Source organism: Osmia bicornis, chromosome 4, assembly GCF_907164935.1.
Source record: "Osmia bicornis bicornis chromosome 4, iOsmBic2.1, whole genome shotgun sequence".
Classification (NCBI taxonomy): Eukaryota; Metazoa; Arthropoda; class Insecta; order Hymenoptera; family Megachilidae; genus Osmia; species Osmia bicornis.
Window position 1 is genome coordinate 6,833,335 of NC_060219.1, and position 12,506 is coordinate 6,845,840.

Consider the following 12,506-nt stretch of genomic DNA (forward strand, 5'->3'; position numbering starts at 1 on the left):
TTCTCCTTCAGCGTGAAGGACCGCGTGTCCCACTCACTTTCGGAAGCGTACGCACGCACGCAAACGCTTACCCGCTTTCCCTAGTCCTCGTACGTGCACGGGCACACGTGGCTGAACGGCCATGTGTGCACACACGCGCGCCACCGTGTGCGTCCCGATGAATGCAGGGCACAAAACGACCTCTTTCGCAGAAAGAGAAAGAGCAAGCGAGAGAAAGAGGGAGAAAAAGGAGAAGAAAAGAAAAAAAAAACAAGGGAACAGGATTTTGCAACCTCCCTTCCGTGCATTCCTACTGTGAACTTCCTTGGCCGGCTGCATAAAGAATTAGAATGCTAGTACGCGCACGCCGCGCAGCTATACGAAGGTACGAGAAGAAAGGAGGAAGAGAAGCAAGGGCTGGTTAAAGTGGTGTGCACGGCGGGAGGGACGAAGAGGGGTGCTCTCTATATTTCTTTCTCTCTCTCGTGTCCGAAAAGCCCGGTAGCCGCGGCTTTGCACTTGCAACTTCGCCTCGACAACGACGCGCGGCGCGTATACGAAATTCTGGAGAGGGTCAGCGTTAGCATTTTGCAAACAGTAAACCAGATCCTAGCACAGACGTCCTTCGATATTGAATAACTTCAATGCACGATGGAGAGAACGAACTTTGTTGCCTTTTTATTATTCGGCTCGAGCTGCCTCGCGTTATCCGGAGGGTAATTAACCGGAATAACCGAAATACGTTTCAGCTGATGCGTGAAAATTGCGATCGCGCGGGAACAAACAATGGCGGTGAGCCAATATTGTTGAATTCATTACTGGTTAACGAATCTACTAAATTCTATTTGGATTTTGTGAAAGAAAGATAAAAGTGTTCGTTATGAATTATAATCAATATGATTTCATATAATAAATACTATATGTAATACTTTATACAGAATGTAATTACTTTTTTCCTCACCAAATGTCGAGACGAAGTATAACGCAATATTCTTCAGTCTCTGTAGACTACACGATAAAATTGTTCGTTTCAAATAGTCACTTAAATGAGAACGTACGTAAGGATACGTAACGAGAGAAATCAAAGAAGCGAAACGACTTCTGCACTCGTGTTTGCAGGACCGACCTTAACGCACTGATCGTGTCGGGACATGATGATCAGTGCCTTTGTTTACACGACTCGAAAGGCACGCAAGTAGTATGGCAAAAACTATGACTGCTCGTGCTTAAACCGTTAACAGGATGCAAACTATGATTCAAATGTATTAAAGTCATCGTACCGGTGGAACCAAACATGCAGAAACACAACATGTGTCTCGTTAAGGTTACGAAAACAATTGCTCTAGGTTACTGTACGGGTGAATTTGTGTGACGAAAATCGTATTTCGAAATTTATTCAATAACAATTGTCAGAACATTCAGCTATTGATTCACCAATATCGAAGAGAAATACAACTGAGAATTTGCACGGAGATACTTATGAAACACGAATTGAAAGTCGTTCGATATGAGGAAACAAGAAAAATTTATACGTATTTTTGTCGTATCGTTCTGTTTGACAATTCCATTTAAATTATAATTGTTTTAACCAAGTATTATGTATTAACATGCGATTCATTGACATTATACACGATGAGTATGTGTTAAAATAGTAAAAGTGGATAAAGGTAATACAGAAAAGAAAAATTATGTAAATGTTAAATAAAATAGATTAAAACTTACCAAAATCGGTTTTCCACGCATTCGTTTCCCGCCTTTTGTTTCGTATTTTACCCTTTTCTTATTCTTCAATGTGTCACCTTATTATTTGGTATCGAGTATTATTCGATTATAACCCTTTCGCGATGTATTGCTAAGTACCGGTAACGCGCCAACAGAAAACTCATTTTCGGGAGTACATTTTTGTTCTTATTTCGAATGTATGCTCACGAAAATCACTTGTCGAAGAGTTAGGGACTTTTGTATCATCGTATACGATAGCGGTAATGTGATGACAGTATAAGAAACACAACCGATTTTCGCGAAAAACTCGAAACTCTTCCGTCCGTACGCTGCCCGCAGCGAAGGCGACTGAAAACAGAGGACCGGTCGGCAGATTGTCGGTCGCATAGACGCCCTTGCCGTGCTTTGAAAACGAAAATTTGGTCTAAAACAGGTGGCGACGTCTAGCGGAAGCGGGAAGAACTTTCCCATCTTCAAGTACCCACAGAATTTGTTCGCGATATAATATTGCTACTTTAGTTTTATTTATACGATATAATTTGTTATGTTTAATGTAATAATTATATAACTATATACATATCATCTACTATGATATGTAACATTCTATTTGTTTTTTGAGGAAATAAAGTAATGTCATTGTTTAATACACGTATGCTACGACTACATAAATATAAATGACACAATGGTTGGTAATTAACAAGTTTTAATTGAAAACGAATTAAACATAGTGGTTCTATTTCGGTTAAACTTTATTGTATTATTTACACAATTTTATTGTGTTTATAATACTTCATCATACTGATAATTTAAATTGTAAAGAAAATATTTTGTCTAAATTTAGAATAAAAGAATTCGTGCAAAAAAGGTGACATTAGAAAGAACATTATCATTTGACTACAAACATTTACATTTCAACCAACTAGTACGGTTTTCTGATCAATGAATTCATAAGGTGGCACTTCTAAGTTTAGAGGTGCTGGTCCTTTCCTAATCCTCCCACTGGCGTCATAGTGAGAACCATGACAAGGACAATAATAACCACCAAATTCACCAGCATTAGCAATTGGGACACATCCCAAATGCGTACATACTCCCAGCACAATTAACCACTCTGGTTGTTTCACACGATCCTTATCGTCTTGTGGATCTCTAAGACTTGTAATATCAACCTGCGACTCTTTGTCGATTTCTTTTGCTGACCTATTGTTATTTTTAAATAAATACCAATTTTAACTGACATATATGCAGTATAAAGAATTTATAATGTATAAATATTTACCTGTGACGTACAAATAAAGGTTTTCCACGCCATTTAAAAATAACACTTTTTCCTTCTGGAATTGTATCAAGTTTAACTTCAATTTTTGCTAAAGCTAAAACATCTTTAGTTGCAGCTAATAGAGATACAGCATTATGTACAGCTGATTTTGCAGAGTACATACAACCTACACCCATAGCTACATAACAAATAAAAATGTATATTTTTGAAATCCTGTAAATTACAAAAAGAAGCAGTAAATTTACTGACCAGTTGTCATAACATATGTAAATGTTTTACGACTAGCTGCAGATTCTTTACTCTTAGCTGTTGGATCTTTAGTAGAGTCCTGGCGATAGTCAGTAAAATCTGGCCATTTAATATCGGTATGGGCCATTCTCCTTTGCACTGCTAGTAAGCTCGCTATAAGAATCAATTAATAAGCATACCATCTTCCAACTTGTAATTGTTTTTTATATAACAAAACAATAGCAAGATTTTTCTTAAAATATATTAAAAAACTCCATTGGTATTACAGTAATCTGTAAACTCTGTACAGTGTATGACATGATTATATAATCGCAATTTACATGAAATTAAAATTTATTTAAAAAATATAACGATTAATAAAATAACATTTAAACAAATTTTTTGTACCTCCGATTCCTGAGCTTACACGCAAAGGCCCTGTAATAAGACTTTGAAGCATACTTTCTTTAAGTAGTTGCTTGACGGTAGATTTCCCAACAATCTTTGGTTTTACAACAGCAGCACTTGGAATTACTGGTTGTGTCCCATTTGTAACGACAGTCACAGTCGACCTTAAAAAAGGTGACAAATTTGATGATTTCGCCACAACATTCATTTTTACTAACTACGTACGGACGGCCCAACGAGAAGACCTCATCCAGCACCACTGACTTTTATGCCACGACCTACACCGTTAGATGTCTCTACAATGCTCTATTCAAATCAATAGATGTGGCACAATAATGCATAAAAATAACCAATTGCGTAATTTAATTTGAAATATCCTTTTGTTAAAACGCAGTTTTTGAAAATTCTAAAAATTAAGATTGAATTGAGCATAATGATCCTATTACTTAAGACACTCTTCAATTTATTCACTAAGATATCTCTCTTCTTTAATATTACAATAATTTATAAGCTCTTCTAAGATACTAAACATTTATGAGTTAATAACATTTTAGATGCTTAAATTCAAATTATTTTATTAGTTATGAAATAATAATAATAAAATAACAATAAAAAATTATAGATACCCCTTTTATTTAGTTACTTATTGATGATCGTATATTCATAAATATAAATAATATTTCATACTGTAAACACTTAAAAGCAACAATATGTATCGAACAATTTCTTAATAAAATACCATCATTTAAAATATAATTTATAGGTAGCGCTGCTGTTACACGAATTTTATTAGGATGCATTCACACCTCTGATTTCAAGTTTTGCTTACGGATTTCAGTGACTATAGATAGTGACTATCTATAGTCACTGCGGATTTTCTAACCTTATGCAATATGCGTATAGAAACGTGTTATTTTTGTTCGTCTCGGATTTACCCGGGACATGGAATTCAATTTGTAAGGAACGATTGTAAGGTCAGTATTCTATTAAAAAATGTATAAATGCAAATTACTGAATCGTATTCTATAATCTATGATTATTGCATTGTGAGGTTAGTTTTCTGATTGGGTTTACAAATTGTACATATTTGACATTTAATTATTGGTATTCATTATTTTATCTTGTATATTTTTAATACAGATATTCAAATTTTGCCGTTCAAAATGTCATGCTGCATTCAAGAAGAAGAAAAATCCGAGAAAAGTCAGATGGACCAAAGCGTACAGGAAAACTGTGGGCAAAGAATTGGCAGTGGATCCAGCATTTGAATTTGAGAAAAGAAGAAATATACCTGTTAAATACAATAGAGAATTATGGAACAAGACGATTGAAGCAATGAGGAAAGTAGAAACTATCAGACAGAGGAGACAGAATCTACATATAATGCAAAGATTACGTAAAGGACGCGAATTAGAACAAGAAAGGGATGTTAAAGAAGTCCAACGTGATTTGTCTCTTATAAGATCACCTGCTGCAGGACTTAAGGAAAGAAAGAAGCTGGAAGAAGTTGCAGAACAAGAAGAAATGATGCAAGAATCGAATGATGAACAAGAGCCAGAAGAAATGGAAATGAATAGTTAAATTCTTGATTTCAAACAGAAGCATCCTTTGCATTACTTCATACATTCATATCTTGCATATGTTTGTTTCATGTATTCATATTGAAAGAATATTTAATAATCATCTAATTTGCAACAAATGTGTATTGTAAGTTATATTATTCATCATTTTTTATAGTAGTTATCTACATTAACAGTTTGTAAATAAAATTTTCACCAATTTAAGAATAATTAAAAACGTTGTACAAAATCGTAAGTTTGACAATATTAATATTAAAAGTGATTCAGAAACCAAATACTGTAATTTTTAATTACAATTTGAAGAGAAGGGGCGGGACCTTAGGGAAGGGTTGCTTACGCGAAAAGTCTCATACTTGGAGCTGTACAATTTCTTATAAACCTACCATACTCGACACTGTACAACTTTTTGTAAGCCTACCTTTTTTATTATTACCACAGGCGAGATGTTAGCGTGGAGCCCGAACTTCGAATTCCGCATCGATAAAGCAGTCAACGTTTCATCGAAAATTAGGCCGAACAGAAACTGATTTAAGCGCCACCTCAATTATCCCATGCTATACTACGTCACCTTTCGTATACACCTAAACACCGACGAGATACTTCGGGATACCGACGGGATATCTCGTCGGTGACCAGGTATAGAATAAATCTGTCATCTTATAGGACTTTGTGTCTCACGTTCTGAAATACCAACATAGCTTAAAACCTCCTTTTGCTTTGTTGCGCACTCTACAATTCAGAACGATGATCTAGGGAACTACATTCGGCCTAAAGGATCAATGGATCACACGGTTGATAATTAAAAAAAAAAAAAAAAACGAAAATATTTCATGGATGATTATTATTATGGAAAATGTTAGAAAATAAAACAAATTTCAACTCAACATGAATATCGTTAGTTCGATACATGTTGCTTTCCAAAGACTATCTTTTGGAAAATTTCTAAGGAACGATATCAATCGTATACTTGTTAACTTCTGCAAACTTTGAAATAATAGTTTGCTGACCCTTAGAAAGGTATTGTACCGTGTGATCCCAGGTGAAGAAAACGAGCTTTCCAAGTGGTTTCGTACGGTTAGGTGTGACCGTACCTCGATGACACTGTAAACACTCGGCCGGTGTTTCCAGCAATTACCAGGTAAATCGCGGGGTGTTGTTTGCCACGGAGGAAATGTGCTACAACAACAGAAGCGGCGTACGAGTTTCGAAGCGAGCCGACGTCGGATTCGAGAGAACCAGTAGTATCGAAACCCATTCGAGTTACGCGGCAAGAAAGGATTTTCAAGGGCATGAGCTTGCAGATCTCTTCGGCACGACCAACGTACCTCAGCCAATCTTTTCGGCGGTCTCCCCTTTGATTTTTGCCGACCGTGTTTGTTCTAACATCGGCCAACGTAAACTTGAAAATTTCATGCTAATGGAACGTCGATCGGCTTATGATCGTTCCTCTTCAACACTCGTTTTACCAACGTTACAACACGAAGGAACTTTGTCAACAGACTGTATATCTGAAATCGTTGTCAACGCTGCACGATTGATTATTTAGATCATTGACTAGAATTTCGGTACATCTTTGGTGTAGTTTCGATTTGTTTAGAAATTGCGCAAGTTCGCCTAAATTAACATTTAAATTCAATAGGTTACTCGTACTGTTAAGCGAATAATATTGAAAAGAAACGCGGTCGCTTCGAAGAATTCCTGGAGGGCCCTTTAGGGCGAACGGCGTTTCGCGAACGACCGAAAAATGTTTTCGACCACACGCAATATTGTACCCGTGTTTACTGAAGAAACACACAACACGGTGGTCGGAATCCAAGTCGCGCGTGCTGCGAATCGCAATTACGATTCGTCTGCCGCCTTTTATTCCTCTCTGCAGACGAATCTTTTGGGGTGGAACGTTACAATAACGTCCTCTTTGACGACAATGCGCCCTAGTATGCTTTTCTGTCACATTAGACGATATTTTCTGGTGATTGATCGATCGTGGATCCTGCGTGAAAGGATTTGTACCAGCAGCGATACAAAAGGAATTTCAATGGTGATTACTTTTCTTGTAGAACGAAATGAAATGCCATGGAACAAGACATCGATGTTAAACGAATTATTTCAAAATTATAGATTGTTGTGATGATTCTACTTGGTCTAAATAGAACAACTAGGGAGAACTAAAATGGTAACTTGATCCTCTATTACAAAATTAAAATTCTTTTTTTAATAAACACTGGAATATTTTTGAAAATTTTAGGTAACGTTGTTGGAAATTAACAAAAATAAAGGAAATTAAATTCCGTATTATCATGGTACCGATAAGGTATGACTGGCTTGAACGCACATACGCGTCGATCGTCGGCAAAGGGTCCAATGACGCAGAAACAGTGTGTTCGTCATCAGATTTCTTTCACGACTTCAACACGATTCTCTGTAAAGTTGTTCAGAAACGACAAGCCGAAGAAGCCGTGGTGATAGAACCGGTATCAACAACAAAGTACACCTTTCGTCGTTTTCCTAATCGCTTCCCGGTGCCGTGCAAGAAGGTCCTTGTAATAACATCTTCCGTCGAGGTCACGAAAGCAGTGCGCTCATAAATAAATAAAAGAGACCATAGGACGGACTTTAAAATAGTTTGTCCCCGGCGTAGTCGGCAGGCATTTGCTCGGACAATATTATTTTATGGTGACCAATGGTCGGTGGTCCCCGAAATACGCGGCAGGAAAGAAACCCTCAGATCTCACCGATTCGGAATGTAAATCACGTGTTTGCACAGAAACACGGGAAATTAATGGAAAGTGAAAGAAAAGCGTGCTAATAGGATGGGTTCCAATTAGGCTACCGCTATGGATGATATTTTTCTTCAACAGCTACGATCTTCACTTTTCGACGCGTTCATTAATCTTATTCGTTTATCTTCCCGACGCGACGAGAAAAATTGTCGTGCTCGTACAAATAGATTAATCGCATAGACTCCGGTGAAATATTCTTTTTCATTTGTTTATTATTACGCGTGGAATCGTTGAGAATATAACACGAATGAATTTTATAATAATCTAGTTTAATTAGCTTGGGAGATTCTCTTTTCTAAGAAGTAGCTCGTTCCAGTGTTCCTGGGAACTAGCACCGTGAAATGTAACGGTCCGCTCAAGAACTCTGCCTAAAAGGGTAAATCAGTCAATCCGGGCGAGTTTAATTAAATTTCGATGTTGCTCGTTATCACAATGGGGTCCGATCAGAATTTACTGGAACCCACGGTGATAGGGCCCACGCTAACTTTCACTGTTATCGCCTGCGCATCGTTTCAAAAATCATTCACTACTATTCCACATAGATACACAAATACCTCGCTGTAAAAAGAAATATCGTGTATAGCACCTTTATAATACGATCTATCAAAATGCAAAAGTTCATTAAAATCTGGGAGGGACACTCGGAGAATTCTCCTTGTTAGTCTCCTTGTAGATCAAGTTTGTAAATACTGTCCTTGTTAGACATTAGATATAATCGACATGAGATAGCCATTAAGGCTCAATGAAAATTATACATGAAGAAGGTGTTCCATGTACATCTATCTGAAGAGAAATCCTTTTAAATAGTACGAGTTGCCAAGCCTGCATATTTGCATTGCGATTAAACAACAGTTGAAAGTCTGCTTAAAATAAAACCAATTTATATTTAATATTTTAGTAACTATTAAGTTTTGACTTTGCTTGATATATTTTTAAATGCATTCTTTGATACTTTATTTCTAAACTAATTATTGCCTTATACGTCTTCTTTGATATCACGATCTGGAGTCAACAAGAACTTGAATTTTCTGTACTGTTTTACGTTAGATCATCAAAGTTAGAGAAATTTATAGTGTCGTTTATATACACGTATATACGGTGAGGTGTTAAAGAGGAGAACAAGGTTCTCTGTTCATCGATCCGTATAAAGTCAGTGCATGTCTCCAATTTGTCCATTCGGGATCGATTTACACGGGTACAGATAAGGAGCAGATCATAAATTCGCGGAGACGTATCTTTTACGAGCGTTCCTATCGCAGCTTCTTCATCCTGTTTCCGATACCAAATTTGAATTTTATGATTCGATAAATTAAACAGTCGAAATTTACGCGGCTACGTTGCCCCGATGTTGATAACACTTATAGATTTTACGCGTTTCGTCTTTTCTATTGTTGATAATTTCTGATTTTCCAGGAATCTCTATTTTTCAATTGAAATGTGGAAATACACCCTAATATTAAAATACAATAAATTATTAAGGTACTTTTGATAAAGTGTAAGTTGACTTTTCTTTCATTTTCAATATAGTGACAGTTATTTTCAATATAATAGTAAATGTACATTCAATATTGGTTGTTTTGGTGTTAAAAGTCTGGAAACCGCTAAAAAATGGCCACGTCAGGAATGCTAAATATCGTCCTGTCTTCGTCAGAGGTATATCCTCGAAGATCTTATGGGAACACGCCATTACGTATGCATCTTTCAGAAACGCTGTCCTACCTGTTATCGACTGAACACGAGACGATCTCGTTGCCTCGATTCGATCAACCCGATGACATCCGCCTGTCGACTTTCAATTAAACGAAATAAACGAGCTACCTGAATACAGATAACGTTTATCCTATGTATAGCGTGTCTATAAGGGTTTCTTGAAAATGTGATAGAAATCGGTTTATGTAATTCATTCATCTATCATTAGAAATATTATAATTATTTCTGTCAACTTGTGACAGTTAATTTTTCGATTTTCATTTTTCTTGCAATTAACTAAGATTTATTGGGGGTGTGGGCCAGATCCCTTTACTTTATTAACAGTGTCCAGTGTTAGAATATTAGAATATTAGAATTTGGGAATTTTAGAACCTTGGAACTTTAGAATTTTAGAACCTTAGAACCTTAGAATGTTCGAACTTCAGAATTTGGAAATTTGAAAATTTTAGTATCTTAGAAACTTAGAAGTTTGGAATTTAAAAATTTAAAAATTGTAGAATAGTAAGGGGACCAGTCCACATTTTTGGGGGGTAAAATTCACCTTAGCCCCAACTTAATTACACCAATGAACATTGCATTACATTTTAATTCTCAATTATAATTTCCTGATGTGAAACAAGTAAACTTTACAATAGAGAGCAATGAAAGTTGTTCTCTAGCCGCTATTTTTCAGACGACTACTGGTAGCACGGTTTGGTAGGCTTGTTTCTGTCGTCGGTTTTGTCTCGTGAGTTTCTCGACATCAGAAACGAGCCGATGCCTCGGCTCTTCTTAACCCTTAACGCTTCGTTCCCATCAGCTGGCAACGGTTTAAACGGATTAGATGGAATCTACCGACCGATCAAATTTCTTCGAACGAGTAGGTGTAACGCCACGGATGATCCCCGTGGATCGAACAGATTCGCTTGTTTAATCACCATCGAGCAAAGGTTGAAATAGTTTTCGCCCACGAGACGATGCCGAGTTATTTGTTCGAGCATGACGTCGATGCATTAAACATGAAACATTGTTTTAACGAAAAAAACCTTGTTCGTTTGCCAGCTTACCAGGGGGTGTAATCTGATTCTGATGTCTACGACCAACTCGTTGCTCGTACTATTTCATTCGACGATAGAGATCGATGCAGGTGCTTATGTGGAGCGAGCTGATTACTCTACGCTCGTTTCGCGTGGGTGAGACACAAGCATCTTAAGATGCTTATTCTGTGTATTAGAAATGAACGTGTATCTAGCATTCGACTTGATAGAACTACTTATTAGACAGACTTTAACCCTATTCCCAAGTTTTTCAAACATTCAAAATATAACAGACAAAAATGACATCCGGCCATATTAATTTATTTTATATTATTCTATTTCATAGGGGGTGTACCCGAATAAATTTTGGGGGTCCTGTCCGAATCTGAAGAAAATTTCTGACTTGGCCTGACCCAAATTTTTCGATAACTGCACACCCTTATTATTTCATTTAAAAAAAAAAACAAACAAGGAAATAGTTTACAATGAACGAATTTCCAATTGGGTGGTGATAATGAACCTATTAAAATTATGGTGCAACATTCTTTAGAAATTTCTTGAAATTAGCTTATATTCGATATTAGAAATTGTTCATCCGTGTTACGAAAGCTTGTTACGAAGAAGACAGAACGAGTGACGCGATTCTTCGGCCGTGACAAATCGTAGCGAAGTAACTGTTAACGCCACTAATATTACCATCGGCGACGAGTTTGTGCTCGACAACGACAGTGTCACTACGAGAGCCTCTCAATCACGTTAAAGTCGAGGAACAGTGTACGCAGTGTCGTCTTCCCTCTGTCGATCTTCAACGAAAAGAAACGACTACATACTCGTTCGTTTCTCGTGTCTCGTCGACGTGACAGATTTCATGCGCACGTATTCTGACCGATGCATTTCTACATATCATACATTTGAACACAAATAACAAGACCACGTGGCGATCGAGGGACATAAACGACGAATCGAAAACGCGGTTAATATCGAACTAGGACAGATCGATGCTGTTGATTTCGAGAAAACAAAGTGGAATCGTTACCAGTCGCTTCTGCTTTCTGATTTGTCATACGGTTATGAAACGACTCAACGTCCTCGACCCTATATCTAACCTCCACCGATTCCTTCTTCAACTGCTGCTTCTTTAGATCCGGTTAATATCTCAGGGACGCTTTGTATTATGATAACAAATCGTTTCTCCAATACTATTTGAATATATGTATAAAAAAAGCCAACAATTTGAAGAATAATACAAAAGTCGATAATTAATTGATAAAGGTACCATTTAATTACCAATCGCTAAGTGGAATTAATATTAACGCATAACACATTCATAAGTAACAAAACAAGTTAAATATCAAAATTGGAAACTGAAACTAAGAATTTCCATTCACGAATGAAAATGAGCTTTCAAAAAACGAAGGGAAACATCGAAAGCAAGCAAAAGGAGCACCGATTGCGACGTGAATACTAAAAACTTTAATTTCTCTATTTCGTGTATTCCATCGACTTTTCTTTCTTCGATTTCATTTGACCAACGTTCGTAGAGGCGTCTCATTTGTACCCCGTTAAACGACGCGACAAGAGAAACCTATATTGTTATTCCTTCGCGACCAGGATGGCGTCGATGATGTATCAATGCGACGGAGAGAGAGAGAGGTTTTATGGCGACGACCACCGTGTTTGGATTATGTGAAGTTCCATGAACGCGCGTTAAAGCCGCCGGTTGGCTCGTGGGAGTTCTAAATCGGTAGTCGATCCCACGGCTCATCTTCGCACCTTTGTACCCAGGGACCGTGGGTTAACGCGT

At 37.1% G+C, this 12,506-nt stretch overlaps 3 protein-coding genes across 6 annotated transcripts in view; 1 reads left to right on the plus strand and 2 right to left on the minus strand.

Moving 5' to 3' along the window:
- Positions 1-2,097, minus strand: part of LOC114880871 (zinc finger protein chinmo) — a 47,171-nt gene extending 45,074 nt beyond the window's left edge. Inside the window, exon 1 of one of the 3 annotated variants that reach the window (XM_029197356.2) lies at positions 1,702-2,097. The gene's annotated coding sequence lies outside the window, so the exon portion shown is untranslated. Of the gene's footprint in view, positions 1-928; positions 1,125-1,701 lie in introns of those variants that run through there. The other 2 variants (XM_029197366.2, XM_046285339.1) reach the window with 2 other exon arrangements.
- Positions 2,098-2,432: 335 nt separating this feature from the next.
- LOC114881048 (cytochrome b-c1 complex subunit Rieske, mitochondrial) lies at positions 2,433-3,947 on the minus strand. Of its 2 annotated transcripts, XM_029197672.2 has the most exons (5): positions 3,842-3,947; positions 3,617-3,780; positions 3,230-3,382; positions 2,981-3,158; positions 2,433-2,901 (listed from the first exon to the last, which is right to left on the minus strand). In XM_029197672.2, the coding sequence occupies exons 2-5, from the start codon at positions 3,666-3,668 to the stop codon at positions 2,613-2,615; spliced, it is 672 nt and encodes a 223-aa protein (XP_029053505.1). In that variant the 5' UTR covers positions 3,669-3,780; positions 3,842-3,947; the 3' UTR covers positions 2,433-2,612. The 2 variants fall into 2 exon arrangements, with proteins under 2 accessions (XP_029053505.1, XP_029053501.1); XM_029197668.2 differs by having other exon boundaries at positions 3,617-3,898.
- Positions 3,948-4,447: 500 nt separating this feature from the next.
- Positions 4,448-5,315, plus strand: LOC114881033 (probable ribosome biogenesis protein RLP24). Its single transcript, XM_029197638.2, has 2 exons — positions 4,448-4,590; positions 4,757-5,315. Exons 1-2 carry the CDS (start codon positions 4,510-4,512, stop codon positions 5,195-5,197), a joined length of 522 nt encoding a protein of 173 aa, XP_029053471.1. The 5' UTR covers positions 4,448-4,509; the 3' UTR covers positions 5,198-5,315.
- The last annotated feature ends 7,191 nt before the right edge of the window (positions 5,316-12,506 follow it).

What these genes read in the sequence shown, in the direction of transcription:
- LOC114881033 (XM_029197638.2), top strand. Translation starts at nt 4,510, where the DNA reads ATGCGTATAGAAACGTGTTATTTTTGTTCGTCTCGGATTTACCCGGGA. An exon ending in TTGTAAGGAACGATTGTAAG is followed by an intron (nt 4,591 to 4,756) that starts GTCAGTATTCTA and finishes TTTTTAATACAG; the next exon opens with ATATTCAAATTTTGCCGTTC.
- LOC114881048 (XM_029197668.2), bottom strand. Translation starts at nt 3,824, where the DNA reads ATGAATGTTGTGGCGAAATCATCAAATTTGTCACCTTTTTTAAGGTCG. An exon ending in TGTAAGCTCAGGAATCGGAG is followed by an intron (nt 3,383 to 3,616) that starts GTACAAAAAATT and finishes TGATTCTTATAG; the next exon opens with CGAGCTTACTAGCAGTGCAA. An exon ending in TACATATGTTATGACAACTG is followed by an intron (nt 3,159 to 3,229) that starts GTCAGTAAATTT and finishes TTTGTTATGTAG; the next exon opens with CTATGGGTGTAGGTTGTATG.